The sequence below is a fragment of the Passer domesticus genome, chromosome 4 (assembly GCF_036417665.1).
Source record: "Passer domesticus isolate bPasDom1 chromosome 4, bPasDom1.hap1, whole genome shotgun sequence".
NCBI lineage: Eukaryota > Metazoa > Chordata > Aves > Passeriformes > Passeridae > Passer > Passer domesticus.
In genome coordinates, this window is record NC_087477.1 from 45708167 (window position 1) to 45722546 (window position 14380).

The 14380-nt window shown below is 43.6% G+C and overlaps 1 protein-coding gene across 6 annotated transcripts in view; it reads left to right on the forward strand.

The window, feature by feature from the left end:
* Window positions 1-288: 288 nt before the first annotated feature.
* TLL1 (tolloid like 1) overlaps window positions 289-14380 on the forward strand; it is a 129462-nt gene continuing 115370 nt past the window's right edge. Inside the window, exons 1-2 of one of the 6 annotated variants that reach the window (XM_064417612.1) lie at window positions 3405-3719; window positions 3829-5584. In XM_064417612.1, coding sequence (XP_064273682.1) covers window positions 5323-5584 — 262 coding nt within the window. In that variant the 5' untranslated portion in view covers window positions 3405-3719; window positions 3829-5322. Of the gene's footprint in view, window positions 312-3385; window positions 5585-14380 lie in introns of those variants that run through there. The other 5 variants (XM_064417620.1, XM_064417637.1, XM_064417613.1 and 2 more) reach the window with 5 other exon arrangements.

The window sequence follows — 14380 nt, forward strand, 5'->3', positions numbered from 1 at the left end:
AGGAAGCATTGAAGAAAAAGAATTATGGGAAGACAAGCGGTGTCAAAAGTCTTGAGAGCTGAGCAGTTTAAAGCTCGTGTCTTAGCTCTTGTCTCTGCCACAGAGTTCCTTGATAGAGCTGGTTCAAGGCTTTTAAATTACACTTCTTGATAATTTGCTTCTCATTTTCAGATGCTTGAAGACTCCAGGATTTCATTAGAGGTAGTCACTGACTAAAATTACTATAACTGAAAGCAGTGGGAACCAGGCCTTGAAGAAATAAGTTTTTCTATAGAACCAAGTCCTGACAGGTCTACAAGATATCAAACCAGGTAATCTGTAACTGTTTCTCAAATGTAATATTCATATCCTGTCACAATATCCCCTCATCTGAGAGGTGTAGTATAAAACTAAAATAGTTAATATTTTTGAAGCCCATGAATACTGTAGCAACAAGCTCCATAAAATGCTCATGAGGAAATTAATAACTCTGTATGCAGAATAGGATCTGAATAAATGCGTAATGAATAAAGCATGGGGCATGCTTTCTAAAGTAAAACAGAAAACATAACATTGAAGGGCATTTTGTTAATTAAGCACAGAGGTTTGTAGGAAAAAGTTACATGTGAACATGCAGTGAGCAACTTTCATAATATATGAGTACATGTAGGGGAGAAGGGAGAAGTATGGTTTCTCTGCTGTTCTGATCATGAGTGCTTGATTTTTAACTTCAAAAGTTTAATTTTAGTTTACATGGTTCACTCAGTGTAGTGTTATGATTGTGTATGTGCATGTTTGTTACTGTAGACACTTGATTTGTCACAATGTGCTTTCAGCTTCAGTATTTCCCTACGGAATGACCACTTGGAGAGTGGGAAAATACTTAAACATAACTACAGCTGTCTCAGAAGTCCTCTAGGTACCTCAGAGTGAATATGTTTATCAGGAGATAAGGCAGGAAGGTAACCAGCTTCTGCACAGCTTCTCTGTTTTAGCCTCCTGAAAAGTCCCATGAGTCCTGGTCCCAAGGAGCTGACCCACCACGGTCTTCAGCCTTCAAAGCCTTAGGCATGTGCTGAGCTTGATGTTTGTGAATAAGCCCATTGTGTCCACCCACCTAAAACTCCACACTAGATGGAGGCCTAAGCAGCAGACAGATAGCCAAAGAATGAGGAGGAGGTGTGAGCAATGATGTTTCATATGTGGTTTTTTTTAGTTCTGTGATTGTGTTTGTCTTTCGTACATACTTGTCCTTTTTTTTAAAGTTTTTTTGGTTTTGGTTGTTTCTTTTTTGTGTAGGAAGAGCTGAAAAGCCCCCAGCTCTCTCGATTAGAAAAAAATAACAATAAACAAATAGATATAGAAATATCATCACCACTTTTAACATAACTACATTTACCATTATCTCTGTCCTTGTAATATACCCACAAATCAGGAAATTTAAAAGAGAAGGGAAAATGGCTTTGTTGTTGCTGTTGTTGTGTTCCTTTGGTTGGTTTCCTTCCAGCTTAAGCATTCTGTCTTCCTGGCTATGTATTCGTTTCTTTGGAAACGGCTGTAGGATGGATTTTTGATTGACTGTGTTGTCAGATGGATTATCAGAGTTGTGAGCTTTTTGGAATGGTAGACATGAATGTGTGATAAGGAAAAAATATTTTTTACTTAAAATGTTTCAAAAATTTGCATCATGAAAGGAATAGGTTGAATAATTAACAGGTTACTTAGGGAAAAAGTTTTTTTTTAATGTGGAACAGTTTGGTTACTAGGAAAAAATTCTTTTAATATAAAGAAAGCTTTTTACTATTGTGACTGATGGGAATATTAATACCTAAGCAATGTTGAATAGTTTCTGCAGAGCTGCAATGCATATTTTAAAGAGTAATTCCAATGTGTAGCTGCTCTGGGTTACAAGCAGAAAACAGCTTTTACCCTGACATATACACACATTTGTTACAGCACTCATGTGTCCAGATTTCTGCATGACTCCCATCTAGCATTTCTGGGTTTGTTTCCTGCTTTAGTCAGGGCTCTGCAAGGCCAGCTGTCCTCAGGGCTGTGAGTGCTTGGTGCTGCTCTGCCTGTGCTGGGGATGCTGAGGTCGGGGGCAGATTGAGGCTGAAGGTGACGTCAGTGCCTACCTTGCTGGGAGAGTTAATCTCCCGCTGCAGAGGCTCTAATAATCTCATCACTTGGGAGACTGGCATGCTGAGGATTGCATGTTGCACATTCCTCTTCTTGGGCTGTAAAGCAATCAGCAAAACCAGTGTTTCTAAAGCTCTGTTGACAAACATGTGCTTGCTAGACAGAGATTGTTCTTTTTTTAGGGTGGAGGTGCAAAGGCACAGGAAAGAAAATTAACTTTTAAAAGGTGTGTATTTTATATAATATATTTTATATTTTAAAAGGTGTTACTATGAAGCAAAGTAACAAAACAAGGTTAGGGGATCCACTTTTTCAAATGAGCATGCAATTAGTAATACTGCAAAATAAGCTGCCTCCTTTGTGGGCTTAAAAAATAACAGAAACCATATTTCAGATTGGATTGGGCTGGTTTCTTTAGCAAAACACAGCCGACAAAAGCATGACACTGCAAACAGAGGTAGTCATCAGCCCTGACACTGCTCTGAGGGACTGACAGAAAGTGTCTCTGATAACTTCCTTGGAGTCAGTTCCAAGTGTCTGAGACGGTCAGTCATAGAAAGTATATTGAGAAAAAGAGGAAAAGAGCAGGCCACAAGTTTCTCAGGCTTTTCTTTCATCTGGTAGGTGATGCTTTTTGGGGGCTTTATGAAACACAGCAAACAACTTCTGGGACAAAGATTGCCTAGTGAAGGCTGTACCTTTTCAATGGCAGCTACCCATTCCTTGGCTTTCAAGTTTGCAGCACAAAGACTGAGTTAGGAGCAATGTAGACACAACCTGCATGCCAAAAATACAAGGAAGCACATGGATGCTTCAAAGACACTGACGCTACTCGGTGCCAGACTTCTTAATATTGTTAAACACCTATTAGCTCTGTCTTAACCGACCTTTCCAGTTTTAATGTTATGACCTGCCGAGAGTGCCTATCTATAGCAGCACGAACCCTTCATTCGCCGGACGGCAGGGGCAGAAACAGAGAGTCTGGGTAGGCACCACAGGTTTCGTCATTCCAAAGGAGGCTTTGCACCTTGCCCCCACCCGACCCCCGTATTTTGGGGGCAGCTGAGACTTGACAGCGGCGATAGGAAGTTGTTTCCCTTCCCTCCCTCTCTCGATAGCTGCGATAGCACAGTGTGCCCACCCGGAGTTTTGGTAAGCGCTGTCGGCGTGCCCCCCGCCCCCGCCGCACCTGGAGCGGCCCGCGGGGCCGGGGCGCGCCGCCGGCGCTGCCTGCGCTCCTGGCACAGCCGGGGGAAGGGACTGTCTCCGGATTTCCACCCCTGCCACAGAGGGAAGGCTACCGGGAAGTGCTGCGGGGAGAGCGAGCCTGTGCGGGCTTGGACGTGAGAGAAAGACGCAGCCACTTCTTCGCGGCAGCTCTTTCAAAAGTCCGTGTTAAATGTGACACCCCGGCGAAATGGGAGCAGAAGAAACACCCCTCTACCCGCCCCTCGTCGTCCCCCCCGCCCTTTTCCATGGAAACTCCTAAAAGGAGGAGGAGTAGAGTTCGCTACGGAAAAGTCTCACCTTGGTCTGAAACAGTTTCAGGCGTTCCTGCAGGATCGGAGCTGCCCGTCTCGGGGGAGGGGAGGAGGCAGGCAGGGAGATCTTTAGCTACCTATACATGTATATATATTTGTTTCCCCGTTTGATCTTATTTTATTCCAGCAGCACGTATCTCTGCCCCTCCTCCCCCTCCCTCTCCAGGTTGATCGGCTGAAATGAGGCTTTGCGCGCTGATCCCTTCTCGGGCTTTAAAACAAAACCCGGCCCCGCGCAGCCGGCGGCAGCTCGGGGCGCCTCGGCGCTGAAGCGCGGCGGGGCCGGGCCAGGCGAGGCAGGACACCGCGGAGCGGGGCGGTGGCTCCCGCGGAAACTTCGCTTGGAAAATAAACCTCCACCACTTTCCTGGAGATCCACGTGAGAGCAGGAAAGCCCGACTGCAAGATCTCTGCGCTGCTGCTGCATGCTGCAATTTTACTTTTTGTTTGCCTTGATTATTTTTTTTTTCTGTTTGTTTGTTTGTTCTTACTTTCATTTTGGAACCGGCTCCCAGCTGCTTGGCTGAACTTCTGGAGACCAGTGGACCTTTTATAATGCCTTCTTCTGTTTTAAACAAACTGTGGGCTCTTAAACTTTTCTCTTTCCCCCTCCCCCTCGCTCCTTAACCCCCACCCTTCAGCTCATGGGGCTAACACTGCAAAGCAGCAGCAGCAGAGGGGGAAATATACAGACACTGATTTATTTTCCTGTCTCCTAAATTGTAGTTAATTCTTCTCATCGTCCTCCTCAGCACCCATTTTCTCGCGCTTTTTTGGCTGCCGGGTGTCGATCTGTGCATTGTTTTATCTGATCTCGATCCTTTTGTTGTTGTTGTTTAAATGCCATGCACTGCTTATCTAGAGAGAAAGCTATATGGAGATAGAGGCGTATAGTGAATGCGCGTGTGTTTCCATAAGACACACTATCAAGGGAGCAGATCAGAAGCAGCCCGGATCCTGACCCTGACTGTATGAATAAGTAAGCAGGATGCTGACGACTGTGTGTTAGTTGCCTGTAAGGTTTTCGTAAGTTAAAGGGGGACGGAGGAGGGGGGACAGGACAGAGACAGAGCTTAGAGTGTTTGTGCAGAGGGGGGCGAAACTCTGACACTTTGCTCCTTCCAGTATAGCTGCTGCCTCCCATCAGTAGAGCTCCGCGGTTTGCTGTAGTGCACCCCACCTCCCTCTCCCTCCTCCCCGCTCCCTTTTCTTCCCTTCCTCCTTTTTTTTTCCCTTTTTTTTTTTTCCCCTCTCCCCGAGGTAGTTTGCTGATGTGCAGCCCGGATCCATCTTCTGGCAGCATCAGCGGGACCGGGGTCGGCGGCGCGGCGGTCGGCGGGCGCGCAGCGGGGCGCGGGCCGGGCGCGGAGCGGGACGCGGGCAGCAGCAGCCGCCGCCTCCTCCTCCGCGGGAAGTTTGGCTGGGTTTTGACAGAGGCGAGGGGAAGCCCTGACAGACAGGATCTCCCGGACTGAGTCCACCCCCTGCGCCCACCCACACACCCAGCGACTTTTCCCCGGCGAGGGGGCAGGGGGGGCAGCGGCGCTCATGCTCCTCACTCTGTGTCGCACCCGTCTGACTGGGGCTACCTAGGGAGCACCGTCTCTTGGAAGAGCCTCCAGGTGGAGAAGGAAAAAAATACCAACCTCCCCCAAAACCTATGGTTTCTCCATCCCTTACCCTCCTTTACCAAGCCGGCGTGGACAGCAGAGCCGGCCGCCTAGCTCACCCTCGCCCTGCTCGCCACCTCTCCGCCCGAGGGAGGATGAAGATGCTTTGCTGGAGGATGGCACTGTGGCTGGCCGGGTGGACTGTCTGCGGGAAGCCTTCTTCCTGCTCTGGCCTTGATTATGACTACACTTACGATTTCACTGAAGAGGATAAAGCCGAGGCGATAGATTATAAGGATCCTTGCAAAGCTGGTAAGTGACTTCCCCGTCTAATGCAGCTCCCCGCCCCCTCCCCAGATGGTGACTTTGTCTCGGCTTTATTTACGCGGGGTGCGTGTGGGGGGAGTCCCGGGCTCACCTGCTCCCTCCCGGGGCAGCGGCGGCGAGCGCAGCCGGAGCCCTGCATCCAGTCGCCTCAGCAGGGCACGGTACCCAGGACCTGCTTTTCTGGGACTTCCCACTTACTTCCCTACGGTCTCCGGCTGGGCTGGGGAGAGGCGCGGCGGCGGGCAGGGCTGGACCGGCCGCCACCGCTCCGCGGCCCCGGGGGCGTCGTGCGGCCGAGGAGCCCTCGGGTCAGGGCGCCGCCGGAGCCGCGGAAGTTGCAGAGAGCATTTCGGCAGGGCTCGAAGGTGTCAGAGGCGGGACTGCGCCCCGCAGCACCAGCCGGCAACACGGAGCGGCCGGGCCGGGCTCCGCCGGAGGGTGGCGGCTTCTCCCGGGGCCCTGCCCGCCCCCGCGGCCGGAGCGGGTGCCGCCTCCGCCTGCCTCTCGCCTTGTTCCAGCCCAACCTGTCGCTCCTCGGCCGGGCACCCCTTGCCTTGGGCCGGGGCGAGCTCTCGGCGCCGGCCGCCCCAGGGATGTGGATGCGATGAGTGCGGCTCCCGAGCGGGAGGGCTGCGCGGGGGCGGTGACTGTCTGCCGGGGTTTCAGCCCACGCGTCCCGCTCCCAGAGCCCGCCTGGTGCTGCTGCGGGCTGGTGTTCCACAGCGTGTGCCCTGTGCGGGCTCGGTGCCTGACAGATCCCTTTCCACACTGTGCGGGAAGAGCTGGGGTACAGCTTCTTCTCTCTTTGTACAGTGGTTTTCTAGAACGTTTATCCTACTGATTTAGGACTGCAGCCTCTCTAATGCCAGATACAATTCTTCACCCGTTAAAGTTATCAGTAACAAGAACTGGCCTCAGGAACCGGGTTCACTGGTATTTCAGTAGGCATGTGTATCTCAGTGATGCTTTTTTATCAACAACAGTGGTTTGTCCATTCCCAACAGTTTTATTGTTGAACAAGTGCTCAAGTTTTCTAGCAGCCTCCTTTACATTAATTAGTTATTTTGTATTCTGAAAACTAGTTCAGCCAAAGGTTGTGTTCTCTATATCTGTGTGGTTTTCTTTAATTTATTGAAGAGAATGTGGTGTACATATATGCCAAATATGCAGACGCTCTGTTTTTCTAATCACAAAAATATTTTGTTCTTAAGTGTGAATTGTTAGGTCTGACTTGCGTACTACTGAAGAATGTTCAAGTTCAAAAAGAACAGAAGCAACTGCAATCAAAACATTATTTTTTTCCTCAATTAACACTCACAAATAAGTAACTGGTCATTGTTAACCTAAACTCTTTTCTTCTGGTCTGTAATTATTTAAGAAGATTCATATGCATCATTTCATATAATGAGAAATGCCTATTTACTCTCAGTTTGCTGTGGGATTCTTGTTTCATAGTGGGAATAATTAGCAATTATAATTCATGATACTAAGTGTTTTGAGGTTATGCATGAGAGAAAGACAACAGTAGGAGACTGCAATTTGATCTGCATTGCCAATTCTCTGCCATCACTTTGTTTTGCCTAGAGAAAGAAGTATTTGTTTGGAAAATTTGGCCCATGGAAACATTTTATTGAAGTTCTTACTTGTGCTGCTTCACAAGTATAGGGAGCTTAGGTACTACAGGGACAAGAGATAGGTAGGTGTGTGAAGAGTTACCTCTGTGTAGTTCCTCTTAGTCTTAAAAGCTGCCACTTTGAGGATGTCTATCCAGTAAAAAAAACTATATTTTTTTGTTTGCTTCTTAGTGTGTGGTAGTTCTTCAGAAATAAAAATGTGCCTCAATGCTGCACACTGAGTGTGTACCATGTACCCATCATTTTTAGTAAAAAATTGAAAGCGCTATATATCAATGAAACTGATCCTCTAAGAGTATTTCCCAATTTACTTTTCCTGCTAGACCTTCCTTGAAGGTTCCATTAATCTCAGCCTGTAAAGTGCCTGATCAAAGATGCTGGGAGCGGTGGGTGCTCAACCTCTTTTAGCAGCACAGCCCAAGTGTGTGTTCTCCCCAGGTCAGCTCTTATCATCTGGGGTGGGTTTTGGGCTCCCAGGAGTAAATTTACTGATCTCTGCCATTAGGATGGGTTCCACAGTGAGACCCTAATGAAGGACAAAGCCAGGCTTCACCTCAGGGGTGTGAGACGTTCACACTCAAATTTGTGTGTCACTCTGTGCGCAAGGTAACGGGATAAAATAAGGGCATTCTTGCTGAGATAACACTCAAGGTATGCAAGCTTTGTAGATATAATTAACACCTGCTTTTACTGCATCTTGAGGGCTTGCAGCTGAGCCTGTAAAAGTGGTTGTTTTTTTTTTTTTCCAAGCTGTTCAGGCTGGTCAGTTGGGTCAGTGCTTTCTGTTAGGAACCAGATAGAAGTGAGTTTCTGCAGCTTAGCAAACATCCAAAGTCATTTATGGTTTTACCTAGTTCAAAAACTTCAGTGATACCCATGCAAATCTTAGACATGTTAGAATAATTTGACCTACCCCCAAATATGCTGATGCAAGATTGTTTCACCTGTATTTTAGAAGTTATTTGCATTCAAATTTTCTCCAGTGAGTAGTGTTTGTGGCTTAGTTTTTTACTGCACAGACTACGATTGCACTCTTGTGAGAGAAAGCTCTGCACATGAGGCATGAGATCCATAGCTAGATGAAGTTATAATTCTGTATATCCTTATAGATGCCTATTCCATTGAATAAATGTTCTCTTGGTAGGTTCCTTTCTCCCTGTTTTATTGTGAAAAAACTGAAGGAATTTACCAGAAACACAATGTGAAAGCCTCTGAGGGGTTATTTATGAGTATTCTGTGGGGTTTTTTTATGGGTGCTATATGTGTGTTTTAACTTTTTCACAAGGAATCACACTGTTGCTTTGACTTAAAACTCCCAGGAGCAGCACAGTGCAGGATGCTATAGAGGCTGAAAAGTACATTTTCTTACAATATTTTCAGCTTTTTGAAAAATCTACAGATAACAGATGTCTGTCAGATGCCCTGTAGAACTAGGAGGTGTTTCTGGAGCTGATGTTGCAAAATAAACCAGCAGTTATTTTATGCGGCAACCCCAAAGTACAGTCTCAGAAAAGCCAGCACATTGAGAGCCCTGGAGCTTCAGGGAAAAGAAGGGCCTGGAGAAATGTTATGATGCTGTTGGGGAGACAGCCATTGGAAGGAAGCTGTTGACATTGTGCAGAAGAACTTGATGAGCTGTGTGGTTTCCCGTAGGTTTGAATGCGGACCTTTAACCTGTGTGTGAATTTTGGGTCACGCTACTCCTCCTTACAACAAGAATCCTGGCACACTGTAACAGCGGGATGTGATGTAACACAGTTTCTGTGCTTCTGATGTCTCGGATGCTTCCTTGTGTCTCTCTGCAGGATATTGCCCTCAGTGTTTACCGTTGTGAGTTCAAGTGTAAGGCATTCTTAGTTCATCTTCAAGATCTAATTTGCCAGAAGATGTGAAACTGGGAACGCCATACTCTAAGGGCCTAGATCAGCATTTGTATAATCAGATATCATTCCAAAGAAGAAAATGCTGAGTTAGATTTCAAGGGGCATCATCAGACTTTTCAGATTGCAGCATGCACCTGCATTTATTTGTGGATTCCTGAAGTTTTTATTTTTTTTTCCCATTCTTACGACAGTTTATGACTTATTCAGGATATCTGCTGAGAAACACAGAGAGTGAGATGGCTAGAAAAATAATTTCCCATCCTGTGATACTTGTTCATAGCCTGCACTTAGTTGATATTCAAGGTTTTTTGAAGGCTTTTGTTTTGTCTTCTCAACAACTTTGTTTTCCTGAAACAAAGCAAAGCAAAAAAAGTGGGTGTACTCTGGTGTGGTCTTCCAATTAAAATACCATGAACTGTGGGAGATTAGGCAAGAAATCTTCATTCTGTTGTATAGCTACAGTGCTGAGGTCTGTTTCAGCCTCTGGACAGCTGACTGTCCTCAGATAAGTCTTTTAGCATTTCTTCTGTGAGGTATTTCACTTCCTAAAACAAATGTTAAAGGTTTTGGAAATAAGCTTGAAGTTGAGTCCCTTGGGCTATTATTATTCCCTTTTCTGGGCCTGTTTTTTGGGGTTTTTTTTACACTAGAAATTTTGTCTTGTACCAGGAGAAGCTCTCCCAAAGAAAATGTCATTGAAAATTTTACAGTTTTCAGTGGAGTTAGTTTGGATTATTCCCCCTGCCAAAACTCAGTTAATTGGAATTTTCTTTGCTTTCAAATGATGCATGAATTGCTCTTTTTTTCCCTCAGTGAAGCTAGATAAAAATATCAAAAAAATATTGTAAACAAGCAATTAAATTTACAGTTTTATACCTTGAAACTTGGTTAGCATGCACTTATTTGACTAAGAACAAAGTCTGTATGCATGCATGCCTGCCTGGTTGAGAATTAGAGAAAATTAAGACAGACTGTCCTTACATGTTCATTTCTCCCTCCTGCAAGAATCTAAGGAACTAGTTTGTTTACTTTGCACTTTTATAAATAATAATAAAGAAGTCTGGACTGTATGTAGCAGGGAAGTTACTATTTCCCACATCACTGAAGCATCCAACCTAATAATATATTTTATTTGTAAAATAGCTGAACAGGAAAGATTGATGGTTAATGTTGCTTACAATTATTATGCATTGTCATCTGTAACTGCAATCTAACTATTGCTTCCTGATGTTGTAGCAGCAGCTTTCTATACTGCTGCATTTTTATGTTAGTTTCCCTCTTGTGCTCTGGGATGTGTGTTCAGTTGTAAGCATTCTAATTGTGCATTCTGGTAATAGGAGAATTCTTAGAGCCTCTGATTCTGTATTTTGAATCTGTTGTATGATTTAGGTAATCAAGATCTTTTGTATTTATAGTTCAGTCATGTAGTAGACTCTTAAAGCTATATTGTGCAGTTTGTACTAATATAGAGGTTGTGCTGCTAATATCACTTGCCAGATTGACAGAACTGTGACTGTTCATGTAGTAAATGCATAGTGTAGGCAGCTGAAAGAGAAACAAGCTTTCCTGAATAGTCTTCCTAACTGGTTTCCATCGTGCTGTGGATAAACTTATAGGGCAAATAAGACTACTGACAAATTTAGTTTTTAAATATTTTTCCCCCCAGAATTCTCCACCATTACTTTATCTTTTATGTCCTTAAATGTGGTATCTCAACACCTTTGAAGGAGATTTGTGAGAACATAAAGTTCTTTTCCTCCTCAGCTTCATTGAAAAGATTAACTCAATATGAAACTCTGGGAAAACTACATTAAATGAATATGTTTTATGTTCTGTCTTTGTGAATGTCCTTCCACACCAAAGGCTCAATTTCATGTCCAGACCACTTTCCATAGGTGTCTGTTTCTGAATATATATCCGGTGTGTCGACCTGCAAGGAGCAGTATTACATCACTGCAAAACAAGTCTAATTGACAAATCTAATTGAGCTTGGAATCGAGTCCCCAAGGCAAACTCTGAAACATTCACCACACCTGGATATCTGCATTATGTCATTCTGATTACCCCTCTGGACAATAGGGTTGATAGGCTTACTACATAATTTCATTCACTTCTTTTTGGAGAGAAAGTCCTGTCTGTGGTGCATAGTGGTGACAGATGGTCTGTAAAATGGAAGAGCTGTAAGATTGGAGAGTCAACTTCTGGTTTTCACAAGCCCAGTGGACCTTCTGAAGAGGAAGACTTCTTTTTTCCCTTTCTGGATGCATTATAGTAGTCTAAATTTTATAACAGTGAATGAACAATAGAAGAAATCTCTAGTCTTTGTTTAGACAAGATGTATTTATGCTTAAACTGAAATAGCTTTTTATAGTCTGGCTTTCAACTTAAGAAAAATATTCTAGTATTTATTTTTTTGTTTTTAAATGTATCTGTCGAAAAGATAAATTCTGAGAGCAGTGTTACAGAGCAAAACTAAGTTTTGGCCTTTCAAAGCTTTCAGTTGGATGAGCAGCATTTCATGGGGTTTTTCAGAGTTTTCTCAGCCTCTTTAGGACCTTTCTAACCTCCTTGTTTCAGTCATTATTGGATGCAGTCCATACCCCCCATTCTTAACCAGAAGCAAGCTCTCCCCACCTCCCTACTACATCTCTTCAGAGTAACAGAACTGAAAGTGTGACTAGAGAAATCTTTGTGTATTTTTAGTTCTGTCTTGTCAGGATATTTTTCTTGGCTGAGAAATAATGGCCAATCTGTTAATGTGTTTTAATGCATATTCATTCTTTGTGTCTGCTGTGTATCTTCTACTTCTTTTCTTATAATTTCTTTCATTGTTACTATGGCAAGTTTTCTTGCTTCTGGATTCCCCCTCCACTGAATGCACTTTTCGCTTGTTTTTCAGCTTTTCCTTATGCTGCCTGACTGGTCTTCTACTCCTCCCTGTTTTCTTCCCTCAATGTGTTATTCTCTTGCTTACAATTATCAGTTATTCCCTCCAAATAGAACTTCTAGCTCATCATCAGGCTTTCTGTAAGATTGTCCTCTAGTGCTTTGATAGTTCTGCAGCAGAGAAACTGGGCACCTGTGAGCACAGCTGGAAACGAGGAGGAGGAGAAAGATGAGTGGGCTGTGTGTGACCAGCATGTTCTCAGAGGCCTCGTGCTGGATGCTCAGTGGGCTGCAATGATCTGTTAGGCACTGTACAGCCAATCCTGAAATATTCAGCTACAAATGTTTATGCAGAAAGCATACGTGAACCTTCTTTCTCTGTTGGGCTCCTGTACCTAAATATCAAGATTTGATGTGCAGACAGTCCCTTGCTGACCAACAGGAGCAGGAGTACTCTAAGCACTTGAAGTGCAGAGGTTGTATAAATAGCAGCACAGGTTGAGCAGGGAAGTGTGAAGGTGGAGGCTGTGCTGGGGACATACGCAGAGTGCCGGTGTGCGACCCATGTGAGTGACTGCTCCTGCAGGCTGCTGCAGAGGCAGCTCCCACTCAGACAGACACTCTCAGATGGCTTTTTTACTTTTGGCTTTTTGGGGGGAGTTATGTCTGAGTAATGGCCTGCAAGTGCAAATATTGAGTGACAATAAGTATCAGGTGTTTGAAAATATTTGAGCACAATCAGATAGCTCTTAAAGCGCAATAATGCTCCAAAATGTAGGTTTGTGGGTTTTCTCTTCAATATTACAAAACAGAGATTCTCAAGACCAAAGTGCCTAAAAATCAATATTATTCTAAAATAACTCCTATTTTTTTCTTGAGTTGTGTGAAATACGATGCCTAATAGGATATGCAGTGTTTATTAAACCAGTTTCTTTGCTATATATACTCTAATGATAAAAAGGTCCATCAATAATTGACTAGAATTGATTTTGAAACTTTTTCCTTCATTTTGATGGTCATAAGTGACGCCTGATCAGGAAATAAGCAGCAAAATCAGGGCACAAAATTGCAAAGGATGTATTTTTATTTCAAAATTCATTTTCAGTGCATTTAAATCTGGCTTTGGAAATTCTCTGTCTTGCTGTCCTTGTGAATTTCAAGTCTTTTTCTACAGAAACTGAATGACAGAGACACATTGCTTCATTTGAAAGGTGCCAGTACCTCTCCTGTCACATTGTGATTCTTGGTTATTGTAAATTGTACAGTGGAACTCAAGTATCAGCTCTTGTAGGAAGTGAGGGGACAACAACATCAGCCAGGGAGTTGTATCAAAATAGTTGCACAGATGAATAACATTGTTCTCATGCTGGTAGCAGCAGTTAAATATATTCCTAATAACAAGTTTAATCATTATCAAACAAAAATAAATCCATTTTATTGGTGTCTGATGTTTTAATAGGTGCTATTTAGGTGCATTCTTGCTGTCATGAGCATTGTAGCACTAAAGACCTTCAACACCTTTCCACTTTCCCAAAAGTGGATAAGAATTTTGCTTAGGGCTCAATGATTGTCCAGAGTGGTCAAAAGGCAGAATTTCTGATGTTTCCAGATGATGTATTCAGATAAGCAAAGAAAAGAATTTCAGATGGTTCTTATATAATATCAAGATTTATTTAAACAGTTTACTTGCAGAGTGAATTATATTTGCTTTCATAAGGAGTAGTTTGAGAACAACTCTGCGGGTGTGAGAACATGACGATGAACTGCCCAATTTCTCCATCTGGTAAAATGTCCTTAAATTTATAACAAATTAGCATACATCTTCTTTTTCACTTGTACTTGCTTTTTTCCCTTACTCAACATTACTCTTAAAATTGTGCTCTTACTTCAGCTTTATTTGTAGGTGAGTTATCCCACACTAGTTTACAACTGTTTCCATACTTATGCTTCTGTCCTTCATCCCTTGTGTAAATGTATAGACAAATGGATAAATTAGATATCTTGTGTTCAGGCAGCATGCTTAGCCCTTTTCTAATGAAGAGCATAGTATGTTTCCATGAAAAATTGCCAGCACCATGTTGAAGGCATGTTACCCATTTTTTATGACCTTCATTTTAGTACCAGCATCTTTGATATGTCCATCAGCCCATCCTTTTGTCATAATATAAACTACTCAGTCTTTAACTATGGAACTCTTCAAGACTAGTGATTCAGGACTGAGTTGTGGAATCCTTTTTCTGTTGTTGCTGATATGCCATAATTGCATTATCTTCTGATAACTTACAGATATTAATTTTTTATACTTGGAAAGGAAATTGTGAAAGAAAAACCCACAATAAACCCTTAGATAAAAGACAGTAATTCAGCCTGTACATTGC